General features: G+C 34.7%; 1 protein-coding gene across 27 annotated transcripts in view; it reads left to right on the top strand.

Moving 5' to 3' along the window:
- The window catches only part of CCDC73 (coiled-coil domain containing 73), a 144,219-nt gene that overhangs the window by 69,876 nt on the left and 56,732 nt on the right, over positions 1–17,611 (top strand). For 26 of the 27 annotated variants that reach the window (XM_081543732.1, XM_081543729.1, XM_081543724.1 and 23 more), the window contains 3 exons: positions 1,442–1,480; positions 8,506–8,641; positions 8,884–8,963. In XM_081543732.1, coding sequence (XP_081399858.1) covers positions 1,442–1,480; positions 8,506–8,641; positions 8,884–8,963 — 255 coding nt within the window. Of the gene's footprint in view, positions 1–1,441; positions 1,481–4,509; positions 4,575–8,505; positions 8,642–8,883; positions 8,964–17,611 lie in introns of all 27 variants that reach the window. The other variant, XM_081543735.1, reaches the window with a different exon arrangement.

Here is a 17,611-nt window from a genome sequence, read left to right as displayed (position 1 = left end):
CTTATTTATATTGCTCATTATCTACATTCCCCAGAATTTATACTGGACAGGATTTTTTGGTCCAATACTAGACCTTCAATGTCTACATGAGTGCTTTACTTATAGTAAGCATTCATTGTTTGTTGAAGAAATGAATCACACATAACTGATTCCACCAAAATGAAATGAAATTATTAACTTACTCAAGGCAGCATGCTGAAAAATTTATTTCATAGGAAATGTGAAGTAATGACTCTTGTTTAAATTTTAATAAATACTCGGTGAGTTCAAGTAAATAAGCACTCGTACATGGCTTTGTTGTTTTTGTTAAGTCGCTCAGTCACGTCTGACTCTGTGACCTCATGGCCTGTAGCCCACCTGGCTCCTCTGTCCTGGGATTTCCTGGGCAAGAATACTGGAGTTGGGTTGTCATTTCCTTCTCCAGGGGATCTTCCTGACCAGGGATCAAACCCACATCTCCTGTATTGGCAGGCAGATTCATTACTGCTGAGCAAGCAGAGAAGCATTCATACATGGCTAGTTGGAGCTTAACTTGGCCTACCACTCTGGAGGACTACTATGTGACAATTGTTAAGTCTATAAAAATGAATGCATCTTAGGAGTTCTGCTTCATGGAATTCATTCTGCTGAAATGAATAACTACAGAGTTTTTTTTGGTACAGCATGTTTATTTCAGAATTCTTTCATAGAACTGAAAACTGGGTAAGTCTACAAAAATAGCAATTTGATGAAACTACGGTAGAAGGTTAAACAGTGGAATACTATGTAGCCATTAAAAACTTGTGTTGTAGATTAATTTGTGATATAAAAGTGTTTGCTATATATTAAGTAAAAATAACGTTACAAAATAGTACATATATTATTATTCTACACCCCACTGACTCTTTTTTAAAATACATAGAAAAATACCTGGAAGCACCATGGTATTAATGATTGTTATTTCTGGGTTGTGAGATGGTTTTTTTAAGACAGCATTTTTCCTTGTGCTTATCTATTTTATCAAAATTTTTTCAACCAATGAGCTAATGTTAAGTAGCAACCTGCCTAGAGTTCTTTGCTGTTCTTGCTTTATTTTTCTTCATAGTAGCTGTCACTCTCTAACTTCTATACTTTTTGCTTATATTTTATCGTCTGTCTGCCACCACCCCCACTAGACAGAAAGCTTGTTAAGGACAGGGACTTGGTTTGCTGTTGTATCCCAGGATCCTAGGAAAATGGCTGGCATATAGTACTTGCTCTATAAATACGTGTTGAATAAATAAACGAATGTATTTTGTTATGAGAAATAAAGTTATGGTAAATAACACTTTGAAAAAATGTCATTAGAAGTGCATAGAAGATAAATGTCATATTATATAGCATACAATTTTAGTTTCAGATGGAATTTATAGAAAATAGCTAAAAAGTTTTAATGAAGTTTTTTCTGCTTATTTTATTCAAGGTTTCTAAATATTCTTTACAGAAGAAAGTAAGTGAAATGGTAAGGAAATTTCAAAATATTTACCCACTCACCCCAAATTAGTACATAATGTGTACAGTATTTTTGTCAAATTAATGTGATGCTTACAGTAAAAAGGAGTTGAAACTGGATATTGATATCCGTTTTAAAGGACTGAATTATAATTTCAGATGTAGCTTAAATGAATTATTTCACAAGTTTATTTCCAGTTTACACAGTGTTTACGTGTGTGTGTGTTAGTCACTCAGTCTTGTCTGACTCTTTGCAACCCCATGGCCTGTAGCCTGCCAGGCTCTCTCTGTCCATGGGATTTCCCAGGTAGGAATACTGGAGTGGGTTGCCATTCCCTTCTCCAGGGGATATTCTCAACCCAAGGATCAAATCTGGGTCTCTTGCATTGCAGGCAGATTCTTTACCATCTCAGTCACCAGGGCTCAGTGTTTACATATGATAAAATAAATTTAACATAGTTCCTGAATTATTGGTAGAGGTCTGTATCAAAATTGAACAACAAAGAAGTGAAATCAGAACTGTGAAATCCCTTACTTTAATGATGTCTTTTATAGGTATTTGTGTAAACGTGTAGTTATTACTTTTAGCCTGAAAAATTGAAATAACATGAAGTAATGTTTGAATACTGCACTTGGGATATGGTACTCACCCTTTATCATTCAACAAGTGTTTTTTTGTTGCATATTCCTCTTATGTAATATATTAAAATTAATATTTGCATTTTTACAACAATATTTTAGGAAATATTTACTTTGATATTCTCTCTATCCCTATTTGATACAAAATAATTTTTTCTCTGTATTTTTGACTGAGCAAAATCCTCCCATATCCACTTATATCTTAAGAGGGCTTTTTGGGTGTCTTTTTGCTATTTCATTCACTTTGGAGCAGACTATAAGGCAAGTGAAACTAATTTTTGAGTAAGGTTTGTATATTTATGAGAAGTAAGAAATGAGAAATCAATCCTTATGACATTGAATACAAAAATATAAAGTAAGTATTTTGCTTATTGAAATGTTTTGATGGGTTAGAAAATAAATGCCTCAAGAGAGATTGCTAAGCTTGATTGAGTAAAAGACCTGAAAATTCTGTCACTGTTCAACTGGAAAGACTAAAGATAATATTGTCAGACTCTTTTAAACTATGATTTTAATTAAGGAGCTGAAAAACTAGATTCCGGTTTAGCTTTAAGTACCATGACATTTGTACTGAAAGTCATCTTCAACGCTACAGTGGTTTTACACAAAATATAGTGAAATTGAATAATGTACCCTCTGACCTGGGAGATAAGGCTACAAGTTAAAGATCAAAGGCAACATAAAATGTGGTTTTTTTTATTCCACTTTAAAATTTCATCAGACAGATACTTGTAATCTTAAAAACAAATGAAAACATGTAGTATACTTGTGATAGTGTTTGGTCAGTTTTGAGCATTTTATTATTGTGAATTAAGGTTCTTAAGAACCGACTAAAATGATATTTGAATTATAGTTATAATTTTTTTCTGACATTTCAAGGCATTAAATGAATCACTTTGCATTAAAATTATTTTATATATTGATAGGCAGACTGTATATTTTAGATGATTGACTTAAAAGTTAAAAATAATCTTTTTTATAAACATTCTTTTATTATTCATTTTACATTATTCTTATATAGCTCAGGTGACTTTAAAAAAAAATTTGTTTATTTTTGGCTGTGCTGAGTCTTCATTGCTGAGCAGAATTTCCTCTAGTTGTGAGCAGGGGCTACTCTCTAGTTGCAGTGTGCAGCTTTCTCGTTGCACTGGCTTCTCCTATGGAGCATAGGCTCTGGGCTGTGTGGTCTTCAGTAGTTATGGCACATAGGCTCAGTAGTTGAGGCTTGCAGGCTCCGGGGCACAGGCTTGGTCATTGTGGTGCACGGGTTCAGTTTGCCCTGCAGCATGTGGGATCTTCCCAGATCAGATTCTGAACCTTGTCTCCTACATTGGCAGGCAGATTCTTTCCCACTGAGCCATCAGGGAAGTACTAAACAGCGTTCAATAATCCAATTAATTTTATTCAGATTAGCACAGTATCTTTTTATATTACTTGACTGTGCAAGACAGGAAACGATAGTCATTTGTGTCAAGGCAGGACTTTGGGAAGCATTTGATAAAGTTGTGTCCCAAAAGAAATCATTTAAAAATAGTACTAATCTAATATTATAAAGAAGTTCATGATTTCCTATAGGCAGGCTCTTAACTATTAGTAAAATTCTGTCATGTGGGAATTCAGTAAGGTGATTTTCATGTGGTGGTGGTATGTCTCTAGATAAATTAACTCAATTATGGATGGAAAGATTCACCTGTCTCTAAAAGTACCAAAACCTTCTCTTGAACAAATGATCATATCGATCATTACCAATAAGACAAATACAATAAAATATGGTAAAAAATAAAGTATAGAACATCAAATTAATTGATTTGGTCATTGATGAAAATCTTTCCTGTTTTGTATAGGTGACTATGTTGTGTAACTGAGTAACCAATAGAACTAATGAACAAAATAAAACTTATCTAACCATCTCTTAGTTACAGTTTCTTTTTTGTATATTACTTTTCCTCTAAAGAAAAGACTTACGAGAAGGATTTAGTTTTCTTTATTATAACAAAATTTCAGCATTGAAGGTTTTGATGAGATTTGGAATTACCACATATTTTCATTCAGAGTAGAACATTTTTAGACTAAAGATTTGTCTGGAAATAATCTTTGTGATTATAATATTATATACATCTGTACACATAAAATATGTAACTTTAGTGTTTTTGAGTTGTGACCGAAAAGGTGGAAATAGCTTAAGGTTACCATGAGTTTTTTAAAAGTGAATTTTATAGCCCATTGATTTATTTTGGGTTTATATTGAAGAAATTGAAAGGTGATTTGCAAAATGAGGAAATATATAAAGTTTATTTATAAATATATAAATAGAATGAGGACTATATAAAGTTTGGTTTTGGGTTTTGAATCTTTTTCTCTAAAATTATATAAACTAATTGTTCATTTATTTCCTTATAGAGATTTTTCAAATCAGTCTCTATAAGGAAACAAGAAAGGAGAAAATGAGCAGCTTTGGTTTATTAGTAAGTATAGTTGTAGAAAGTTGAGTGTAAATGTCATTTTTAAATTATTTCTATTTTAAGTGCCTTAAGGGTCTTTTAAGTAAACTTTTAGACCACACACACACATAAACACACACGCTCATAATTATGTATATGCTGTTTTTCTCTAATCTTGATTTTCAAAGATTAAATTTGTTTAAAATAAGGTATGTATGTATTTAGAAAGCAGTGAATCCTGACATTATTTTCTTGTGAACAGTCTTTCCATTTAGTAGTAAAATTGTGTGAAAGAGAAAACAAGTTGACACAATTCACAGCATTAAAAAGAACAAGAACACTATATACTCAGTGATTTCTTAGTCATAATCTTTATTATGGTACCATCTGGTGGCTCAGATGGTGAAGAATCTGCCTGCATTGTTGGAGACCGGAGTTTGATCCTGTGTTGGAAAGATCCCCTGGAGAAGGGAATGGCAACTCACTCCAGTATTCTTGCCTGGAGAATTCCATGGACAGAGGAGCTTGGTGGGCTATAGTTATGGGGTCACAAAGAGTTGAACACAACTGAGCAACTAACACACACATGTATGTAATGTTATAACAGCACCATCACTATAGTTGTATTATTTTTTATAATGTTCTTAGGTTTCTCAGGCAGGTGTTACCAATCTGCTTTTTGTTGCTGCCCAAAGAATTTACACTGTTGACAGTCATGCAGTTAGTGGCAAACTGCCCTCTTCATCTCAAAACTAAATCAAGGCAGCCAACTAGGTTCATATGTGAACAGTCCTACAGGGTCCTATGTGAGCCAGTGAACTCTAGGAGCCTACTGTGATTTGAAAGACTTTATAGCATTTATCATGGCCATTGAATAGACTAATTGTATTTGAAAATCAGAGTTGTGTCATGCAGAACAAATGAAACTGTATTTTAATTCAACTTTGCCTTCAAGCAAAGGATGTTGGAATAGGGTATATTACAAACTAATCTAATGTGTATAGAGCTCTATGTATGTAGAGAATACCTGTGAACTCGCTTTAATCTTTGCTGCATTTTTTTTTTTTTTTGGCTGCACCATGCGGCATGCAGGATCGTAGTTCCCCAACCAGGGATCGAACTTGTGCCCCCTACAGTGGAAGTGCAGAGTCCTAACTCCTGGACTACCAGGGAATTCCCCTTTGCTCATTTTTAATTATCAGGATTAGTTAACCTCTGCAGGCACTGACAGTATTAATGTCTGATTATATGTAGTAGACAGTATTCTCATAAAGACTGTATGAAAATTGATTTGGCTTATAGATTGAGAGAATTCCTTAAATTGAAAAAAAATGTTTTTAGACCAATCTTTAGTGAAATTGTATTGGGTTGCTATACATTTCCTGAAAGGAATGTAATTCTCTCAGTTCAGTTCAGTTGATCAGTCGTGTCCGACTCTTTGTGACCCCATGGACTGCAGCACGCTAGACTTCCCTGTCCATCACCAACTCCTGGAGCTTACTTAAACTCATGTCTGTGATGCCACAAACTCACATCCGTGATGCCATCCAACCATCTCATTCTCTGTCGTCCCCTTCTTCTCCCACCTTCAATCTTTCCCAGCGTCAGGGTCTTTTCCAGTGAGTTGGTTCTTTGCATTAAGTGGCCAAAGTATTGGAGTTTCAGCTTTAGCATCAGTCCTTCCAATGAATATTCAGGACTGATTTCCTTTAGGATGGACTGGTTGGATCTTCTTGCAGTCCAAGGGACTCTCAAGAGTCTTCTCCAACAACACAGTTCAAAAGCATCAATTCTTCGGCACTCAGCTTTCTTTATAGTCCAACTCTCACATCCATACGTGACTACTGGAACAATCATAACTTTGACTAGATAGACCTCTAGATTAGAGAATTAAGTGGTGTTTTAGAGGAACAGAATATGGGTCATTATTTTTCATTGTTTAGTTATTGATAATAGTGACTACCTAGGTAAGCATAAGTGGAGAAGGGCATGGCAACTCATTCCAATATTCTTGCCTGGGAAATCCCATGGACAGAGGAGCCTGGCAGGCTGCAGTCCATGGGATCGCAAAGAGTCAGACACAGCTGAAGCGACTGAACAGGTAAGCATAAGATCTCAGGAGTAAGTGTACTTGTCAGTTTGTTTGCATTTATGACTGCTGCATGCCTAATTCAAATGATTTAAGTAGTGAATTTGAAAAGCCCATAGAAGTACAGGAAAAAATTTAACTGATCTTTTAGGAACGTTGCCAGCTTATCATTTTGCTTAAAATCATTAAAAAAAAAAATCTTTGAAAAGATGTTCACCAGATTTGCCAAGTCAATATAGTTAGGTACAACTTAAATTATAACATATGTTCCTTATTAATATTACAGAGGGTTATTCTTATTCCAAATAAAAACTAATTAATCTATTGAAGGCACCTTTATCATTTAAGGAATAGTAATAACAAAACATTATAATGTACTTGTTATATAACAGGCTCTTGTTTTAGTGCTCTGTATTTATTATTAATAATTTGTGTTATCGTCACAACTCTATGAGGGAGATGCTGTTATAATCTATTTTAAGGACAGGGTAGATTATTTTCCCAAGGTCACACAGCAACTAAATTACATAGGCAGACTATCTTTTGACCACTCTACTATACTGCCTGTTTTTTGGTGTTAAGCAGTATAAAATGGCTCTGTTTAACTTATGCAAAAGGAAATTTAGCGGAGACACAATCAGAGAGTCAGGAATGGTTTTGAAAATGAACAGGGACTAGGTTAATACCAGGGTTTGTGAAGCTGGATGTAGGAACCCAGGACAGAGGTCTCATCAGTCCAGATAGGGTCACCACTGAACTTCTTTAATTTTATGGTCTCTTTCGCTCACAATTGAAATTCCAATAAAGTAGAAATCAGTTGGTTTATTTGGGGTAATATGCCCTACACTTTACTAGGGAAGTATAGGACCCTGTGAATTTTAGTCCTGCCAGATTGTAATGAAAAAGTATTTCAAAGAAATACTTGAAATTGTGTTACTTTTGTGTAAGGGAAATAGACGCTGGCTAGGTAAATCTAACAAATTGCCAATGTTGGAACTGTATGAAATAGCAGTTCACTCAGAAAGTAATTACTGAGTACTTGTTGATAGACCTAGATTGTTCTTTGTTTTTCATCTCTCAATAGAAATGAAGCATGTGGCAGAAATGAATGAAAGTTATGAAACCAATCAATGATTCTGCTAATGCCAAAATCAAAAACTTGAAGAGTGTTACTGATTCTGTTAACATAATATTTCTTTTAAAAACTTTAAGTCATTTTTCTAAGTATGGAAAGACAGGCTCCTTTAGCTGAAAGCAGTCAAGGCCCATATTATATTATATTGATACATAGGGTCCAGTTTTTACCAACTATGTCTCCCAGCTTAACTTTCTGCTATATTATATTGTCTCCCTGTCACTGATAGATATTGTTTTTATGATTCCATTTTTAACACAGTGAGAAGGTGCTGTATCATTAAAATTAATTTCAAAAAAATTATCTGAGTTTGGATAATGCATATTATGATTATGCCAGCAAATTTAGAGAAAAATTTATTTCCTAAATTGTCAAAAAGTATTGCTTTAATAATACTCCCCTCACTTTGCTTAGTGCTGTACTGGACTAACTAACTTTTCTATATACAACCAACTGATTTTTTAAAAGAAATTATAAACAAGGGAAATAAAATTTTAAGTGACTATTTTGTTATAGGAAAAAAAGTGCTTTAATTTTGCCTAAATTTAGAAATATCTGTTAACTAGCATTTTCTCCCTAAGGTATACTCAGAGAATACTTTTTCATGACATATTTATGTTAATAACAATAGTTATTAAAAATGATAAATATTTATATATGTTTAATAAATGTGTGTATATGTATGAAGTGTGTTATGTATGTAGAACATTTAAAATAACTCTTCAAAATAGGAACAGAAAGTCCAGTTACATCTTCTGGCTAAAGAAGATCATCAGAAGCAACTGAATGAAATTGAGAAATACTATGCTATAATAACAGGTCAATTTGGATTGGTAAAAGAGAATCATGCAAAGTTAGAACAAAATGGTAGGTTCTATCTTACTTAAACTTACATATTTAATAGGAAATGTTTAAATGGACTTATTTATAATGAATAAATTGAACTTATCTGATACTGGTAATAGTAAATGGCAGTTTAATTAACATTATTAAATTCAGCAATAACTAAATATATATTTCATTGAGGTCATTTTCCTTGTCCATGTTAGTAGTATTTCCTTAAAATGTACTTTGAAATAATGTTTTCCTAACTGTCTTTCATGTTGCAGTACAGGAAGCAATACAGTTAAACAAAGGACTTTCGGCTTTAAATAAAAAACAAGAATCTGAGATACACAGTTTAAAGAAGGTATGATTGATATAACTTTTTGTATTAAATAAAAATTGACCTAACATAATTAGTTTTATAAAATAATATCAGGAAAGTTGGGTAGTTTTATTTGTAGAAAGATAAAGAAAATGTTTTAAATACAGATTTATAAACTTTGAGTTAAGATTTCAATAAGTGTAATGAATGAATTTGTTCTAACCCACTCAAAATATTGCTTCTTTGACACATTACTAGTGGCAAACATTTTTATGGTGATACGTATTATCAGTAAGCATTCGTTATATGTTAATCTCATTAGCACCATTCATTCATTCAGTATTTGAGTAGCTCTATGTGCCAGGTACTATATGACACTGAGGATACAGATATGAAGAAAATAAACATGTTCCTGCTTTGTTGAGTTATAGTCCAATGGAGGAGTTATATATAAAACAGTTACACAGATAAAATAATTTAAAATTGTTATAAATGATATGAAGAAAAAATAAAGGATGTGATGATATTTTCATAGGTGACTTTATTACATTGGAGGTAAAGTGGTTGGGGAGGGAAGAGATTAATAGTTCAGGCAAAGGAATGGCAAAAGCCTTGATAAAGGAAAGAGTTTAGTATATTTAAGGAACTAGAAAAAGTCTGGTATGGCTGGAGCACTTTGAGTGAAGGAGTGCATTGGATATTTATTGGTTGCTTACTGAGCATCAATATCCCGTTTGTCCTTCCTAAACTTACCCAGGTTCTTGTTTTCATGCCTCCAGCTTTAGAGAGGAACCCTAAATTGGCAAAAAGCCAAAAACATATTTCATTACTCTAGCCAAAATCATTGGTTCAGGAATAGATAAATGACCTTAGCCAGTGGTTATAAACCAGGAAGAATGTAACTCCTACTGGGACTGGCAGTCATACTATTAATACAATCATGAGAAGCTAAAAGGAGCAAGCTGACGATATGGATGCCAGATTGCTGTGATGTGAAGAAACCTGTTCTTTGATGACATTTATGAGTTCCTGAATGGATCAACCCTATATTTGCCCTTCCTCTAGACTTTCAGTTTTGTGAGCCAGTGAATCCCCATTATTTTTTTAAGCCAGTTTCATTAGGACTAGTTTAATTTTCCATTATTTGCAACTAAAAATATCTCCACTGATACAAGGGGAGAGTGGTATGAGAGGAAAGAGAAGTAGGCAAGGCCTTTTTCTTTTTACTGAGCATGACCTCTTATTTCCTTCTCCTAATCTTTTCAAAGCCCTAAATGGAATAATATCCACTTTGGACCACCTCCTTATCCCTGAGAGAATTAAGTACCTGTCTTTACTGACACTCAGAAAATCCTTTGGAGCAATCACTAAGTGACACTTAAATGTCTGTGATTTTCTGAAGTTTGAATATGATATACCTGGGTTTAATTTTTTGGTCACATTTTCTTCTTGGTGTTCTCTGAGTTTCTTGGATTGTGGTTTGGTGTGTGACATTAATTTGGGGAAAGTCAATCATCAGTGCTTCAAATATTGCTTCTTTTCCTTTTCTTCTCCTTCTGGTATTCCCATTATGTGTGTTATAATTTGCGTATATGATCCTCAATTGATGGATGTTCTCTTATGCCTTTTTCAGTCTTTTTATTTTTTGTTTTCAGTTTTGGAATTTCTATTGTTATATCCTCAAGCTGAGAGATTATTTGTTCAGCCATGTCCAATCTACTGTTGAGACCAACAAAGGCATTCTTCATTTCTATTGCAGTATTTTTGATCTGAAGCATTTCTTTTTTATTCTTGTTTAGAATTTACATCCTCTCTTTACATTATCCATCTGTTCTTTCATGTTTTGTCTTTTTTTTTTCTATTAAAGCTTTTAGCATATTAATCATAGTTTTTAAAAAATTCCAACTCTGATAGTTTTAAATTCCTGACGTATCTGACTCTGGATCTGAGGCTTGTTTAGTCTCTTCAGACTTTGTTTTTTGCCTTTTAGTATGCCTTGTAATTTATTTGTTGGAAGACAGACATGATATACTGGGTGAAAGAAATTGCAGTTAATAGGCCTATAGTAATATAAAGGTGGAGGGATGGGTGTCTTACGATTAGATTGTCCTGTTACCCTTGGATTGTGAATTTCGCCAGTGCTTCTCAGTCCCTGCCCACCCACCTCATATTGTACAGGATGGTTGGAGAGTTGGATATTACTCTTCCCTCAGGTAGTTTAGATTCAAGTCAAATAGTTTCTCATAAAGGCAGGACTTGTTGCTAAGAACAGAATGAGTTGGTGTATTTCAGAATGGTTTCTTTTCCTCCTGCTTCTAGCAGGATGAATTTTTCTCTGATATTCACTGTGAGAGGACCTTGAGATAAAATGTCACAAAAGTTTGAGTCCCCCGCCATTAGTTTGTCTTGCTGAATTTTTTAACTCCCAGAATTGTCTACTCTAAGCCTCCAGGAATTAGCCAATTACAGTTCAATTTTTCCTACCTTGGCATTGGTGCCTGTAAAAGTTTCTGTTTATGATTTTCTATAGTCACCTCTCCATTCCTCTGATTTTTGAAGTAGCAGTTTGTCTTATGACCTCCTTTCTTTGGCAGATGTAAGAGGAGTTGTTGATTTTCAGTCTGCTCAGCTTTTTACGTGTGGTAGAATCAAATGGAAACTCGTAACTAAGCTTCTTACATGCTGGAGCAGAAACTGGAAAACTGTTTTTAACTGTAATTTTACCAAAATTAAAAATATATTATGATAATTTATTTATAGAGACACAGGCTCAAGTTTTGAGAATGTTTGTGCTACCAGATGAATGACATATACTTTAATGCATAATTCAAGAAATCAGGAAATTTTACTGCTTAATTTTTTAGTATCATTTCAAGGAAAGCAAGACCACTTGGGCTAAAGATTGACGTGACTTCTAAATGCTAAGCCAGGGTTCAAAGACCATTAATATTTGTAACACTGTTATATCTAGTCTTGTTCTTATATATAAAAAAAGTGAAAGTGTTAGTCTCTCAGTCATGTCCGATTCTTTGCCACCCCATGGATCGTAGCCTGCCAGGCTCCTCTGTCCATGGAATTCTCCAGGCAAGAATATGGGAGTGGGTAGCCATTCCCTTCTCCGGCAGATCTTCCTGACTTGATTGTATCAGTTCAGTTCAGTCACTCAGTCGTGTCCGACTCTTTGTGACCCCATGAATCGCAGCACGCCAGGCCTCCCTGTCCATCACCAACTCCCGGAGTCTACCCAAACCCATGTCCATCGAGTCGGTGATGCCATCCAACCATCTCATCCTCTGTCGTCCCCTTCTCCTCCTGCCCCCAATCCTTCCCAGCATCAGGGTCTTTTCCAATGAGTCAACTCTTCGCATGAGGTAGCCAAAGTATTGGAGTTTCAGCTTCAACATCAGTCCTTCCAATGAACACCCAGGACTGATCTCCTTTAGGATGGACTGGTTGGATCTTCTTGCAGTCCAAGGGACTCTCAAGAGTCTTCTCCAACACCACAGTTCAAAAGCATCAATTCTTTGGTGCTCAGCTTTCTTCACCATCCAACTCTCACATCCATACATGACCACTGGAAAAACCATAGCCTTGACTAGACAGACCTTTGTTGGCAAAGTAATATCTCTGCTTTTAAATATGCTATCTAGGTTGGCCATAACCTTCCTTCCAAGGAGTAAGCGTCTTTTAATTTCATGGCTACAATCACCATCAGCAGTGATTTTGGAGCCCAAAAAAATAAAGTCTGACACTATTTCCACTGTTTCCCCATCTATTTGCCATGAAGTGATGGGACCAGATGCCGTGATCTTAGTTTTCTGAACGTTGAGCTTTAAGCCAACTTTTTCACTCTCCTCTTTCACTTTCATCAAGAGGCTCCTTAGTTCTTCTTCGCTTTCTGCCATAAGGGTGGTGTCATCTGCATATCTGAGGTTATTGATATTTCTCCCGGCAATCTTGATTCCAGCCTGTGCTTCTTCCAGCCCAGCGTTTCTCATGATATACTCTGCCTATAAGTTAAATAAGCAGGTTGACAACATACAGCCTTGACATACTCCTTTTCCTATTTGGAACCAGTCTGTTTTTCCATGTCTAGTTCTAACTGTTGCTTCCTGACCTGCATACAGGTTTCTCAAGAGACAGGTCAGGTGGTCTGGTATTCCCATCTCTTTCAGAATTTTCCACAGTTTATTGTGATCCCCACAGTCAAAGGCTTTGGCATAGTCAATAAAGCAGAAATAGATGTTTTTCTGGAACTCTCTTGCTTTTTCAGTGATCCAACGGATGTTGGCAATTTGATCTCTGGTTCCTCTGCCTTTTCTAAAATCAGCTTGAACATCTGGAAGTTCACGGTTCACGTATTGCTGAAGCCTGGCTTGGAGAATTTTGAGCATTACTTTACTAGCGTGTGAGATGAGTGCAATTGTGCGGTAGTTTGAGCATTCTTTGGCATTGCCTTTCTTTGGGATTGGAATGAAAACTGACCTTTTCCAGTCCTGTGGCCACTGCTGAGTTTTCTAGATTTGCTGGCATATTGAATGCAGCACTTTCACAGCATCATCTTTCAGGATTTGAAATAGGTCAACTGGAATTCCATCACCTCCACTAGCTTTGTTCATAGTGATGTTTTCCAAGGCCCACTTGACTTCACATTCCAGGATGTCTGGCTCTAGGTGAGTGATCACACCATTGTGATTATCTGGGTCGTGAAGATCTTTTTTGTACAGTTCTTCTGTGTATTCTTGCCACCTCTTCTTAATATCTTCTGCTTCTGTTAGGTCCATACCGTTTCTGTCCTTTATTGAGCCCATCTTTGCATGAAATGTTCCCTTGGTATCTAATTTTCTTGAAGAGATCTCTAGTCTTCCCCATTCTATTGTTTTCCTCTATTTCTTTGTATTGATCGCTGAGGAAGGCTTTCTTATCTCTCCTTGCTATTCTTTGGAACTCTGCATTCAGATGGGAATATCTTTCCTTTTCGCTTCTCTTCTTTTCCCAGCTATCTGTAAGGCCTCCTCAGACAGCCATTTTGCTTTTTTGCATTTCTTTTCCATGGGGATGGTCTTGATCCCTGTCTCCTGTACAGGAGACTTGATTGTATAACTGCCCATAAATTGGTTTCATATTCCCTAGACTTTATTCAGGGACCAGAAGTAAGCTCATAGGAGTAGCCCAGTACAGAATGTTAGAATGGTAATAAGCATGTGTCTCTAGCCCTTAAAAGTCTTATGTCTATCCAACAAACTACCTAAGAGGACAATTTATATGTAAAGAATATTTCTTTTCAGTCACATTTAAGGATACTAAAGATGGCTCTTTTAATATAGGGAGAGAAAGTTGTAATTTGAAAATTTTGTCTGTCATTTCAAATCAGAATTGTTAAGTGCACCGTTCAATTTTTTAATTCTAAAATACCCCGATTCTTTTTTTTTCCTTTTTTAAATTAATTTATTTTTTAATTGAAGGATAATTGCTTTACAGAATTTTGTTGTTTCTGTCAAACCTCAACATGAATCTGCCATAGATATACATATATCCCCTCCCTTTTGAACCTTCCTCCCTGGACCGTTCATTTCTATCAGTACAAACTTGGAATGGAAATGTAAACAATACTGACTGAATAGTTGTGAATAATCACATTTTTAGTGATATCGCTTTAGTTTATTTTTTTGTTTATACTGTTATCATTGTCTTAAGTGATTAAATCATTAATTTGGTGATTATATTAAGAGTCATATGTGCCTCCATTGAATTAGTGTTTGCATTGTTATGAAAATATTATACCTCATAAAGTTCTCTACTAAATTATATGTTTTTTAATAAATAAGAACAAATATGTCATTATAACATAATTGTTTGTTTGTTATTTAGTCACTCTGTCATGTCTGACTCTTTGCAACCCCATGGACTGTAGCCCACCAGGCTCCTCTGTCCATGGGATTCTCCAGGCAGTAGTACTGGAGTGGGTTGCCATTTCCTTCTAGACTATTGTATTTCTAATGTATAGTTTAAGACCGACCTGTAGATGGAGATGAGGTCTGTGTAAATCCGTGGAGAGTTTCCTGTGCTGGATTTATGTGGAAAGAGTAAAGAATGCCCGTATACATGAGTAGAATAGTGTTGCTCCTGAGCACACTTGTGCTCTTTTCTCAGATCTGGCCACCTTGTTCAGGGCTGCCTAAATATACTGATGTGTCATGTCATGGTGGCCTCTGTCACTATAGAAAGTATTAAGTCAGTAATCATGCTGCTAAATAGTTCTTGGAAGAGAGGTTTTACAGAAGAGTAAAGTGGGAATGTTATTCTTTGAGAGTTCCGTATTCAAATAGCTGAAAGGATAAGAATTTATAAATGTATTTTAACAGATAGTTTTTAATATTTCAGACATTCTCGGTATAAGAATTTTGTGTTTTTTAGTGTAGTCTTGATTTTTAACTTTAAGAAAACTTTTTTTCTGTTTTTCTTCTTTAGAGGCTAATCAAGCCTAATATTAAAAACTTCTTTTTAGATTACTCATTTAAAACTTTTAATCATTAATTTTCCAAAGTTAATTTTTCTTTTTCTTTTATGCTGTTGTTTGATTTTGTCCAGGACAGTTATTGGTTTGTGATAAGATGGAATTCTTTTTTTGTGTGTGGAGCAAAGTTAAACAGACCAAACTTAGTTGTTAGATAAAACTAAGTATTACAGTTCTGAATGCTGGGTTCACCATTATGGCAATCATGAAGGATTCCTGATACTATCTGTGTGCTGCATTCATAACCTCTGCTATTTGTCTGAGTAAACGTCAGAGCACTCAAGGAGATAGTGATATTTAACAGACTACCTCATACCAGGAGAGGAGGGGTAAAGGAGAAAAGGGCATGATATTTATGACTCTAGGAACTATAAGTTGTAATTTAATGAGATCAAAGCATGTACTGTTTATTTGCTGCACTAACAGCTTTGAATAAAATGGGTAGAAAACAGACAATGTACTAAAAGTTCAGGATATTTAAAAGCTATAAGGGCTATAAAATCAAAAGCATATTTTCAGTGGAAAATCATTTCTTAAAGACTTCTGATTTTAATTTAATATGCTGTTAAGATTAAGTAATTATAAGAGAAAAACAAAGACATAAGAAATGATGAGTTTCTACTTTCATCAGTTGCATACTGGATTTTCTTCCCCTTTCTTCTCCCTTCCCACTTCCCTATTGTTTCATAATAATTATTATAAAAGAACTGATATATTTCAGAGTATCTTCTATAAAACTTAGCTGATTACAACAGCTCTGTGATTTCAGTTGTTGAAAAAATGTAGAAAGACATAAAAGTTTGTTCTACTTTGTAACCTTGACAGAAAAAAAACTTCTAGAAAACCAACCCTTTTTTAATTTACAGAATTGTAAGATACTATATCTGAATATAAGTTTTAGCCATATACCTTAGTTTAATTATATTTTTATCAATAGGACTTTGTATCTTAGGAATGAGTCTAGAACAGATCACTCGTATGAAACAAGCCATCTAATTAATTTCTAAGTTGTTTACTTCATATGGGTGTATCTTGCTCTAAGAAAACCAAATATAAAAAATTAAATAAAAATGGTTGCAAGTTTTCTTTTAAAAATCATTTTAGTGCACAAAAAAGCAGCTTGAAAGCAAAGTTTTAGAACATCATGTGTAAAGAAAAATGTACATTATTTTAAACCTAATATCATTGTGTCTTTTAAAAAATCAATCTAGCATATAAGACTTTTTTATTAATCAGGTGGTATTTGACTAAATACCAAGTAACAACACAAATATTAGTTAAATTTAGATTAAAATTTTGAGGTCTTCTAACAGATACTTTCCCTTAGTCTCCTAAAGTTTTAAAAAGTTTAATTAATTGATGAATTGACTGTCTTTATTTTTGTATTCTTCAGTATCCATAGTCAATTTAACTGTTAACCCATGTTTTTGAATATTTATCCAGGATGAATATATTAAGAGCAATAAATTCTTTTATTCAGTAAGTTCGTTGAGTCAAAGACAATCTAGCTTATGAACTAGAATAATGTCTTTTTTATACTGTCTTGTTTTCTAGAATATCCTTGGATTTGAATTTATAGTGCAGAATTAACCCATATTAATCTCACAAGTTTAGGGTTGTTAATTAAGTCAGTTAAGGTTCTAGCCCCAAATATGCTGTTCTTCTAAAGTTAACATAATGCCAGTGACTCACCAACTACTAAGCTTTATTTTTTATTAGTGGTAAGGAAATTGTAGTTCAGTTCAGTCTCTCAGTCATGTCCGACTCTTTGCGACCCCATGAACCACAGCACACCAGGCCTCCCTGTCCATCACCAACTCCTGGAGTCCACCCAAACCCATGTCCATTGAGTCGGTGATGCCATCCAACCATCTCATCCTCTGTCGTCGCCTTCTCCCCCTGCCCTCAATCTTTCCCAGCATCAGGGTCTAATCTGTAGTAATCTGTTAACATTCAAATGAGGAGCATCTGCCTGTAACACGGTGGTCTACAGGGTTGTGGTTATTTCCTTGATTAGAATAAGTCATCTGGTTCAATCAGTGATTAAACCCTTAGCACTATACTATCCTGTATACTATACAATTAACTCAGCACTATGCTATACCTATCACTTTCTATGCAGTTTTACAAATTGACTATGAACTACTATCATGCCATTAACTGCTATCTGTTT

Source organism: Giraffa tippelskirchi, chromosome 11 (genome assembly GCF_054371585.1).
Source record: "Giraffa tippelskirchi isolate mGirTip1 chromosome 11, T2T-mGirTip1v1.2.pri, whole genome shotgun sequence".
Taxonomy (NCBI): Eukaryota; Metazoa; Chordata; class Mammalia; order Artiodactyla; family Giraffidae; genus Giraffa; species Giraffa tippelskirchi.
Note: the sequence above shows the minus strand (reverse complement) of the source record. Positions and strands in the feature narration are given on the sequence as shown.